We start from the raw sequence: 11,803 nt of genomic DNA, 5'->3' as shown, positions 1-11,803 counted from the left end.
AGTGTTGCTATATTTCATTAATATCTTTGTAACAAACAAACAACAAACCAACAAATAACTTAACCCACAGTTTAAAATTAGCATTTTACCATAGTAGGTGAACTGAGAAAATGTGCTAATTACACATATTTTATATTGGCTGTGAATTTATTTCGCATTATTTTTTGTTCAGATATTTTGTTAACACTTTAAAATAATGTTTCATTTGTTTACAATATTTGACTACATTAGTTAACATTAACTAACAATTAAAAATGCTTTATACTAAAGCAATTATTAATCTGAGTTAAAGTTATTTTCAACATTTACTAATGCATTATTAAAAACAAAAGTTGTGTCTGTTAATATTAGTTAACAGACCTGAGCTAACATTAACAAAGATTAATAAATACTGTAACAAATGTATTGCTTATTGTTGGTAAATGTTAGTTTATGCATTTACTAATGTTAACTAATGGGACCTTATTGTAATTTTTTTTAGAAATAGTTTGTCCATCATGGGATATTTATATGGGATTATAGAGGGATTATTTAGCTGTTTCCCCTTGAAAATTAGCGATATTTTCCCCCATTTTTACCCACAATGCAATTTTTCACCGTGACATGTATTCTTTTTTGTCGGTTGAAGTTGAACACATTCTCCTCTGATCAGATAACAGAGTTTACACATGTGAGAACACAGACAAACCTGTTTCTTTTGAATAGTCAGTCTCTCCATGGACTTGATGGAGGAACGATAAACAACTTTCTTTTTACGGCGGAACAGATTTTCTTTCTAATCAGATACATCCAGATCACAAGTATTTTTGCTGCTTCACAGGCCATTATCAGTGAGCGTTGATGTAATTCCAGTGAATCACGCTAGATGTCGCCAAAGCTTTGTGCAGACAAAAATATAAACCTTTGGTTTCAAACAGTACTATACTAAATTGTGACGTGGCCTTATTTCATTGCAGACGGCATATGTATAATTCAGAAAGTGCCATCCTGTTGTGTGTTTTTTTAGAAATAAAAATAGCTAGGTTTTACTTTTAATTAAATTTTGTGTAAAAACAAACAAATAATGGGTTAAGAAAAAGCTGTTAAAAATGTCTGACTTTGGCTGCGTCTGAAATCGCATACTCTCTTGAGTAGGTACTTATTTTAAATAAGTACTTAGCGACTGCTAAAAAGTACATTCTATATAGTATGCATGTGTGTAATATGAATGTAATCAGGATGTCTACATTCACCATGTTGTCATTGTCATGTGACCTACCACAAATCCTCTCCCGTGGCCTTATGGGATAGTAAAGCGTCCATTGTATGCACACTTCAGAATCTTGCCGGAAGAAGTAGGTCATCCAGGTACTTTTTGCCTACTCTTATAAGTAGCCTACTGTGAATTTGGACATACCACTCTAGTCACATACTGTTTTTCGCCTACTATATTGTAGGGAAGTATGATTTTGGATGCAGCCATTATTTCTAATTCATTCATCACACGTGAAATTCAAAGTCAGGTCATGCGCAATGCATTATGGGATATATGATTCCACACAGTAAGCACTATTGTATACTTAATATTTTGGCAAATGCGACTAAAATCTGCATACTGCGCACATCATACTTACTGTATACATCAGAAATGTAGTATGGTATGCAGATCCGACCATAACCACAAACCTTACTTTGACCTTAAAAGAAGTACAGCATACATAAAACTCACACATGTTCTCAGTGATGCTGATTTTATTGAAAAATCAAGGAACAATCCAACATTTCAGACAACTGTGTTTTGGTACAATGTAAATACAAGCTTTAAAGGGATAGTTCACCCAAAAATGAAAATTCTGTCATCATTTAATCACCTTCAAGTTGTTCCAAACCTTCCGCTGAACACAAAAGAAGATATTTTGAAGAATATGAGTAATCAAACAGTTGATGGACCCCATTGACTTCCATATGGAAAAAAAAATACTATGGAAGTCAATGGGGTCCATCAACTGTTTAATTACCGACATTCTTCAAAATGTCTTCTTTTGTGTTCAACAGAAGAAATAAATTCACACAGGTTTGGAACAACTAAGGGTGTGTAAATGATGAAAGAATTTTCATTTTTGGGTGAACTATCCCTTTAACGTGGTACAGACATGGGCTCATATCACACGCTGTATAGTGCAGACGCAGTATTCAGTGCAGACACAAGTGTGCACTTCTGAGAGGAATGTTACAGCATGGAGTGGTAAAATTTTTAGGCACTTTGTGCAACAAAATCCACAGACTTTTTGGGAAATCAAACACTCGGCATAGTGAGTTATTCACTCAAGCCGTCGAAATGCAAATAAAGAAGAGTAACCCCTGAGCAAAAATGCTGTTCGTGTGGATCTAAAACAAATTTCATAGAGATCATACTTAATATAAGCATGCTGCGCTTCTCAGAAACCGATTCAGGTGTGAATTTACGATACTTTGTCTAGTACACTTGCGTTGTTTATAACATAAAACATTATGAGGCACCTAAAGATCAATTTTCAAAGTAAACGTAACGGATAGCACATGGTGGTCCACTGATCTAATGGAACGAACTCAGGTGTACCATTTACACACATCCACAGATCTGCTCACACACACACACACATTAACCACATACACTCACATTTAAATTAACAATCTACAATTCATCCCTCATTTTTTCACCCTTCGGTCGGACCAGCCTGCCCATGAAAAGAATGGAGTTTGTCTTGTTGTCCTTCACCAAGAAGATGAAGGGATGGTCAGCGTAGAAGAGTTTGGGGTTTTTGAGCTTGTCGGTACCAAAGATGCTCGTATCGGGTGGATTTCCCTCTGTGTCCCACTCCATGGCGGAGGCATGGAAGACATTGGACAGGTAGAGGTCTTTCTTCCCTGAGATGTTGGACAGATCTGCTTTGGTCTTGTCCACAGCTTCGGTCAGACCCAGCTCAGCAAGATGTTTCTGCGAGAACGCGTGGTGTTATATAAGTAACTGAATTTACAGGTGAGTTTATCACAAACACTTGCTGAAATTGCAGACTGTTCGTACCTGCAGGTTGTGGCTGACTTCCATGCTGACCTTTGGCAGCGACACCGCAACCGCCCTCTGTTCCATCTTACCGATCCAGGTGTTCAGTTGTTGACGTGTCAACAGTTTCTCCACTCTCTCCAGGGCTTCTACGTGGTACGGCATGATAAACACCACAGATGACATCTTATGCGCCAGCGGCATGTCCAGAATTAAAAGCTTGTTGGTTGTGTCGTCAAAGAAGCCATAAATGCCTGAAAGACAGCATAAATGTATGATGTAAACATGCAAGGGCAAATGACGAAAGCCTGAAATTTCCTGTCAAATCAAACAGCAGTTTTGGATATTAATGATTGGCTTACTGTAGTAACTAAAGGTAAGTGAGTTTTGAAAACAGATTTTTGAGTTTTTTGCTGATATATTTTATAAATGTAAAATATTTTGTTAAAAACAGTGAGGAAATGTATTTTATTGACTAAAATTAAAGAGTATGAAATGACTAAATATTGACTAAAGAATATTTCCCTTAAAACAAGAACTATGACAAAAAAAAAAAATTGTATAAAAATTAACCAGTACTGTAGTATTGTACAATAATTAATTCTCCGTAATGTGTTTTAAACCACTAAGTTTGTGTCTCATTTTGTGTTTCAGGATCACATCTGCTTTAACCACGGCCTCACCTGTGCGATGCATCATGGGTACAGAGACGGTGTAGGAGCGGTGCACTAAGAAACCACGATTGTCTACCATCTTGTGATGGAACTGCTCATCCCAGTGTGCTGGAGACAAAACAGAGTCTCATTTTAGTTTTTAAAGAATCTACAAATTGCTTCCCATTCTAAAGGTGATCAAGAAGACTTACGTTTATAAAACATGGCGTTGATGATCATGGCTCCATCTGTCTTCTCTACATCTTTGGTCACCTCAGGCAGCTTTCCGTCGGTGGACTTCGATGCCCATTCGTTGATGGCTTTCACTGCGCTGCGCTTGTCACGGAAGTTTATTTTGGAGTGCTCGTAGTTATAATGCTTCTTGCTGCTCTTCAAAAAGTCGTCGACGAAGCTAACAGAGCTGGGCCCGTAGAAACGGTTGCTGATCTTCCAGGTGACGTTACGTGCCGTTGAGTTACTGACCTCAGTGAGAAGTTCAGACAGCCCAGAGTGTAGCTGCTCATCCTTCACCGTAGTGGCACTCAGGACGGTTTTGACCTGAGAAGCAGTGTTGGATTTCCCTCCAAGAGCCACCAAACCCAGCGAGGAGGCCACTACCACGGGGGAGATCAAGATGTTCTCGACGTCCTTCTCCTTGGCCATGTTCTGGTACAGCTTGAAGGCAAAAGTGGCGCTGTTGTCTGCCAACATGGTGGCATGGCTGCTGAGGGTCTTGTCTGCACTCACAGTGGCGAATAGGCACAGAAGAACCACGCTTGACACCAACATGATTTTAGAGGTGGTAAGTTTACAGCCTGTAAGGGTAGCAAACAACTAGTCAATGAAGTTAATTTTATATGAGATGATTTTCTATATGTGTAGAGCTGCGGACTGTTTTAGTTCCTGACGACAGAACTGAGAGCAGCGGCAAGATATATTACAGCTGTAATTTCAAGCTGTAATTTCCATAGACTTTTAATGACAGGCCTGCTATGCTAAAGGAAGTCCAGAAAACATTTAAGGCAGAAATGTTACATAACTGCCACGTGCACAGTTGTAACCTCACTACAAACTCGCTCTCAGAATATCCTTCATCACAACATATTTTTGCTTAAAAATGAGAAATATAGATATTTTGAAGAATGTTTACACTACCATTCAAAAGTTTGGAGTCTGTAAGATTTTTAATGTTTTTGAAAGACGTCTTTTATTCTCACCATTTGAGATTCTAAAATACAGTTCAGTTGACCATATGATTGGTTTTCGTTAAGCCAGCTTGGGCATTTCTGGTGTTGTGTCAAATTTCGACCCCCTCCCAAATTATTACCCCCCTCGTTGAAGTCGCTACCTGATTGCCTAATCTTAACCCCACCCCTAATCCTAACCCCTCCCCCACACCTACTCCTAAACCTACCAATTCTAGGGGGTAATAATCTGGCAGGGGGTCGAAATTCGGCACAGCACCAGTTAACTGTAATTCTGTACTAACTGTACATCGACACAAAACCATCAATGGTTGACTTTTAATGTTGTATTTATATTTTAATATTTTATCACACTTGCCTAATTTGCCAATAAACCAGTTTTACTGATTGCAATAAAGATGAAGCTAATGGGAGCGTTTGAATAAGAAACGCGCTGTCTGTAATTAGACACGCACACGCAACATTTTTCCAGCACTTCAAGTGCTATTTTTAATTGGATGACCAAAAATATTATTTGTTCATCCTTCTGAGATTGCCCTCATTTGTAAAACCGAATGTTTCAAGATGTAGGAAATCCAACATTTGATAAAAAACACTTTTATTTAAAAATAAAATATAACCACTATAACCAGCAGATGGCGGCAGAGGAGCATTTATTTGCGCATATATTAGACATTTCCTGTAATAGTTTTTCACTTTTGAATAAATATTAGGCTACCACATATAATATTACCTTTTATAATGAACATTATGAAATCACTAGGTTTAAAAATACATTTTGTCAAGGTGAAGTATGAAAAACTCAGAAAATCTCATGAAAAACAATAACTTTTCTTGTGAATGAATTACACAGAAAGCGAGCACCGTGCTCTCACTTTGTAATCACTGAAGCTGTCATTTAGTGTTTTCAAGTGTGAAAACTGATGGTCGAATTGAATTTTGCAGAGGAGGAACACTGAGGTACGTCTTTATTTTTTTAATGTCGTCTTGCGTTTAAATAACTAAATTAATGCTAGGCCTGACAATTTAAGTGACTATATTCTGATTATAAACTAAGTATTACACTATTGATGCTCAGCACACCAACAAGTGACATTTCACCGGAAGTGTTCCAGCTGGCTTATATTATTGCATAACGCTCCGTGCATATAGTCCATTGTGAAAATTATTACAATTTCAAATTATATTTTAAAATATAATTTATTCCTGTGAAGACAAAGGTGAATTTTCAGCATCATTACTCCAGTCTTCAGTGTCACAGTGTCCTTCAGAAATCATTCTAATATGCTGATTTGGTGCTTAAGAAACATTTATTATTATTATTATCAATGTTGAAAACAGATGTGCTGCTTAATATAGCATTTATTTGAAATATAAATCTTTTGTAACATTATAAATGTCTTTACTGTCACTTTTGATCAATTGAATGCATCCTTAATGAATAATTTTTTTTTTTTTTTTTTTTTTTTTATCAAAACCTTTTGAACAGTCATGTATAATATCACATGTACCCAAAATGCAAATATATATTCATGGGGGGAAATCTGTAACAGCCACATATACAGATTTCATGGCTCCTGGAGTCATCTTACACTGGGTAACCGTTATCCAATCAGCACTGCCAGGATGGCAGGAAGTTCCACTAGTGTGGGAACATCAGACTTCAGACATGTAATAGTTTGTGCTGCTTTCCCCCACCCTTCTACCAAATGAACAGCCCAAAATGTTGCCTTCAGCCATGCAAAACGCACCAAAATGCACTTTTATTATGCCTATATGGGCGAGTCAAAGCTTGAAGGAGCAAGTTGAGACTGTTACATATGCAAAAAGCCATTACACAAAAACAGTAAATCAAAGCACTTAGCTGCTTATGAACACTTATCTTTGAGGAAAACTATAAAAGTCTCATGCAAACATTTATTTTACATTTCAACATTTTGAATGAATTCCGTTATGGATTCTGTTATGTTATTTTGTTAGGATTCTATTATGGAATACTGCATATTTTTTTTAAATTTTCATGCTGTTGATGAAGCCTAAATGCAAAATGTTATCACAGCTGTAATGGCATCTATTACTCACCTCTCAGAGCTTCCGAAAACTTTTGCAACCTCTCGGATCTGTTGGCTTCCCCTGACATCAAATCCTTCATGCAGACTTTATAGTCTGGAAAAGAAACTTCTGGAAGTTGGGAAAGGAGTATTATAATGGTTCCTGTGTTCTATGAGACCTCCCCCAGATCCAGTTACTGTGGGAACTGGACTCTCTCCTCAAGGTCCTAAAGGCAGCAGGAACTGACCCTTTTCCTGCTCACACAATGACTATAAAGTGCTTTTTCATGCAAGGAAAATGGTGAATATGAAAAAAGGGACAGATTAACTGATTATACTATATAAAAATATTCTAGCAAGAAGCAAAATGTAATTTAGTTTAAAATCTGGTGATCTGGTTTTATTATTTATTATTTGTATTTAATTGGTAAGGAGAGTTTAACAATTATATTATAAAAGTAACTAAAAAGACATGTTTCATCTGTAAGGTTAAGACGAGAGGTTATTCTACTTCCACCCCCACCCTGTCCATCTCTCCTCCCTCTCTCTTCTGTGTGCCACGTTAGTAGTGGATCGTGTCTAGGCCTGCAAGCGGACAGCAGACAAAACAGGACAGAGATTTTATCTAACTTTGAGAGTGAAGAATGCTTTATAGTTCATATTTGTGCCCATTTAAGAAAACAACATCTATTTTAAAATGTTCTTTATGCTCCAAACTAATAAACTATTTATCTTCTTCTTTATATAGCACCAGGAATCCTGTTCTACAAACATGAGGCACTGGAATGCATAAAGATTCCCAGAGGAACATTTTATAGCTTAGAAGTTGCTCTTTCAAAGCTTAGGATACTTCTATGTTTTGTATTTGAATTGACTTTGACTTTATTGTCCACCAATGTGGAAAATCTCCTTTGGCTTCTCGTAAAAAAAACACATATTACAATTGTCTTAATCACTGTTTTTTGTCTTTATTGTCTAAATATAATAGTATAATATAAAATAAAATAAGGTGTGATTTTAGAGAATGTTTTGTGTATATGTGTGTATGTGTGTATATATATATATATATATATGCCTAATGCCTATATGTAAGCAATAAGGTACGAGAGGCTGTGCTGTATTGTGAATAAGTCACGGCTGAAGGGCGTTGTTAGGCGCGACTCGAAGCGGAGTGCCTGCAACCCATTCAGCCGTGACTTATTCACGATACAGCACTAGCCTCGAGTACCATATTTCTTCTATAAAACGGTTACCACACAATACAAATATTAAAGCCAAAAATATGTATTAATTCAGCTTTCCTGAAGTAAACTTTAACTAAAGCCTTCCTTCCGCGGGAAAAAAATAGTCCCTGACCGTGAACAGCAACAGAAGTTACATTATTACCCCATTAGATGGCAGCAAAGACTGCCTTTATGAGTGAGTCAGTCAGTAGCGAAGACTTTTACATTGAAAAGACTGAATTGTTGTGAACACGGAACAAGACAAATGCTTTGACTAGTGCTGTCAGTCACGGGAAAACCCCTTAACTGTTAAAAAGACAAGATAATATATTGGACATTTAAACAGATTTTTTATTATGAACATAGGACTGACCTGAAGGAAAATGCTAAATCTGAATGCAGGTAATAAACTCGCTCACTCGATCTCTTTCTCACAATACTCTTCTACATAATACAGTAAGCTTCAACTAACAATATCAACTGAGAACAAACAGTTTACGTTGCTAAGAGTGGTTGCTAAGGGTGTTGTGTAGTGATACACAGAACTGTTGTGTGTAGCGGTCATAGCCTTGTATTATTGTGAATAAAACACAGCTATTGACCAATCAAAATCAAGGATATAAATGATTTAATATCTAAGGAGAAATAAATATAGACTACTGATTTTTTGACAACTGTTTACAACCTTTGACTCTCTAGTGGTTAAAAACAAAACCGTATGCATTTTGCAGAAGAACATTGTTTTGGTTGTAATAAAAAAAAAAATCTCTTTTACAGCATTTCAAATCCCTCAGTTCTCGCAATCTCCGAACAGTCAGTGTTGATTCTTGTTTTATTGCGAGCATTGTCGTGTTTTCTTTTTTCTAGCAGACTCTCCTCTGTTTGCTGTTTGATTCCCCGGATGTTTGAAATTTAGCAAGCTCCATGTCAACCTTTCTCGCTTCTTGCGACAACTATGCCATTTTTTCAACATACACGCGTCAAAGTAGCCGGAGCAACTTTTCTTTATTTACGGATATGACGAGACATGCACGGGCGAGTGACGCATGTACGCATTTTCCCGTGAAAACCATCCCGTCAGGTCTAAAATATAAACACTAGTAATCATGGTAAGACAAAACCCCATTTTGGAAGAAGGATTGATGATCTATTGACTCATTATTTGAATTTTGTTATTTTTGAACAAAAAAGTTACATAGTGTACCTTTAATCTGAACAGCAAATCTCAGATAATTTGGTTTTGTGACATTGTTAAGATGTGATCTCAAAATGTGTGTCATGAAACAGATCTCATTATCTGCATGTGGGCTGAACGGGCTGCTGCTCCTCATTAACATCTAACATGACACTGTTCAAAGATACAAACCATTAACAGCACAGCTTTCAAAGTATACACCTTCAGGCCACTTTGTAAAGATCAGTGAAAACACAGCTGATGGCGGTGGCATTCCTGAGGCTTCAGAATGTTGAAAGAATGCTGCTCGCTTCACTTGTCAGGGTTTCTTTTTGTCTCATTATGTTGTTAGATCCGCATAGCTTGTGGTTTAACCCAGACTGACAGTCACTGATTAACTGCTGTGAACAAAAGGGAAAAGGAGAGAGTTATTTCATCACTATAGACACTGATACAACTACATTTATGCCCTTTTATTTGCTTCTGAGGCGTTTTTTCAGGATTCTTTGATGAATAGGAAGTTCAAAAGAACATATTTATTTGAAATCAAAATTGTATAACATGGTAAAAGTCTTTACTGTCACTTTTGATCAATTGAATGTATCTTTGCTGAATTAAAGTATTAATGTCTTTAAAAAAAATCTTACTGACCCCAAACTTGTGTATACCTATATATAAAAATAATGTAGAATTCATATGTATATAGACAATGAGCACCGGGGAAATGACAGGATGCTCTTCCTGTAGTCCTGTTTACATCCACGTATCCATAAATAACCCATTACCAGGGTCCAGCCTGCCAAAATCACATACTTTAATCAAAACCAACCTCCATTTTGACTACATTTTAACTATTGTAGTTGGGTTTCTGTTCATTGTAGCTCTATGTCTGTTGGGTGGGATATTTCAGGTTATGAATGAATGTTCTGCAGTATATGACTACTGTATCAGAGTTTCAGATCAGTGGAAGCTGCCCAGCTATTGTGAGCTTTTCCGTCACACAGAAGGAATTCGCTCTCAACACGTTAAAGATTTTGTCTGTTCTTTGTACTCTGGAGGCAGAGCAAATCCAGAGCAGATATGATCGCTATGTCGTGGCGGAGTCTGGTCTGTGTCTTAACTGTAAACTTAAACAAATTCTACCTTAATGGTGTCACTGATCTCTGTATAGTCCAACTATAAATGATTGTGAGGAGTCATTGGAATCTGATACTCTGTTGTGACTACTATGGTAAACACTATAGTATTTTGTAAAGCAGTTTAAGCTAATAGAAACAGCTTTTTTATATCACAGTAATCTTTATTTATTCTAAAAGACCCAGTAGTACTTTGTACAGGTCACAATCTTGTGAGAGAGACAAAAATACAGTAAAAATACAGTATTCAACATTTGAAGTGGATCAAAACCTTTCATCAAAGTTGTCCTAAAACCTTCTTCTTAGAACAGCTTAGTTCTTAGGACAACTTTGATGAACTTTTTTGATCCACTTCAAATGTTGACTACTATAGACGAAACAAGTCTTGTGGACAAGTATGAAAATGTCAGCTCACTTTTGTTTTGCACGAGTTTCTGAGTTTAACCGCATGGTCCTGCAACTACGAATGTGACCACTAGGTGCTGCTAGTTTCACACGTCTAAACATGCGCAAAATCTACAGAGGAAATGGTTTCTTTTTTGCTTATTCCAGTTTTGATGGTTTCCTACACAGATATTTCACAATGTAAGGGTTGTAATTAACAAACAAATGATTATTTATATTTGATAAATAAATGTAACGTGGTATCATCATTCCAATAATACAAATATTATATAAAGCGATTCTATTCTATTCTTATAATTTTATGTATCTTATATATATATATATATATATATATATATATATATATATATTATAATATAATATATACAAGACAGCAATTAATGTTGTTGAATGAATGTTCTTGTCCATTTAAAACTAGACTTGCATAGCAGACTGGAGCTGATATGGGCAGAATGATCATCCTGACATCTCAACACATCAAAAAAATACCACAAAAGAATACACATGTGACCCATACAGCTGTGCCCGGCTTGTGTGTCTAACTCAAAGTCACGCTTGCTGAAGGACGGCTTCAGTCCGCCAGTAGGTTGTTATAGATTAGGATGTGATGCAAGCTTGGCTCAGGCCAGAGGTTAATCTCTCACTGTCATCCTGGAATAGAAGCAGTGGATGCTCTGCTCTGGCTCTCTGCCTGATGCAGTCTGGATAAGTAGCCGCTGTGCCTGACAGAGGTGGCCTCTCCAAACACTACTTCACAAAACTCTTTGTTCAGGAAGACTGACAGAGCTGAGGGACAGAGACACAGCAACCATTAAATTGTTTTTAAGAGTTTCCATTTGGGTTTTCATGGTCAAGTATTAGCTGGTAAGTACAAGCCGTAGCTGGGGTATCTGGGGCCCCAGTGCAGGTTGTTGCTGTGGGCCCCCTTGAAATC

General features: G+C 36.9%; 1 protein-coding gene across 1 annotated transcript; it reads right to left on the bottom strand.

Moving 5' to 3' along the window:
• Positions 1-1,713: 1,713 nt before the first annotated feature.
• On the bottom strand, positions 1,714-7,135 carry serpinh1a (serpin peptidase inhibitor, clade H (heat shock protein 47), member 1a). Its single transcript, XM_051910317.1, has 5 exons — positions 6,963-7,135; positions 3,888-4,490; positions 3,706-3,804; positions 3,044-3,276; positions 1,714-2,956 (listed from the first exon to the last, which is right to left on the bottom strand). The coding sequence occupies exons 1-5, from the start codon at positions 7,030-7,032 to the stop codon at positions 2,654-2,656; spliced, it is 1,308 nt and encodes a 435-aa protein (XP_051766277.1). The 5' UTR covers positions 7,033-7,135; the 3' UTR covers positions 1,714-2,653.
• Between the last annotated feature and the right edge of the window lie 4,668 nt (positions 7,136-11,803).

This window comes from Ctenopharyngodon idella, chromosome 10 (assembly GCF_019924925.1).
Source record: "Ctenopharyngodon idella isolate HZGC_01 chromosome 10, HZGC01, whole genome shotgun sequence".
In the NCBI taxonomy this organism is placed as follows: domain Eukaryota; kingdom Metazoa; phylum Chordata; class Actinopteri; order Cypriniformes; family Xenocyprididae; genus Ctenopharyngodon; species Ctenopharyngodon idella.
This window is presented reverse-complemented; position numbering and strand designations above follow the sequence as displayed.

Bases quoted from the DNA above. Each gene is read 5' to 3' on its own strand.
- serpinh1a (XM_051910317.1), bottom strand. From the start codon at position 7,032: ATGAAGGATTTGATGTCAGGGGAAGCCAACAGATCCGAGAGGTTGCAA. The intron at 3,277-3,705 runs GTGAGGCCGTGG...GCTGTCTTTCAG, and splicing joins ACCCATGATGCATCGCACAG to GCATTTATGGCTTCTTTGAC. The intron at 2,957-3,043 runs GTACGAACAGTC...GCGTTCTCGCAG, and splicing joins AAGTCAGCCACAACCTGCAG to AAACATCTTGCTGAGCTGGG.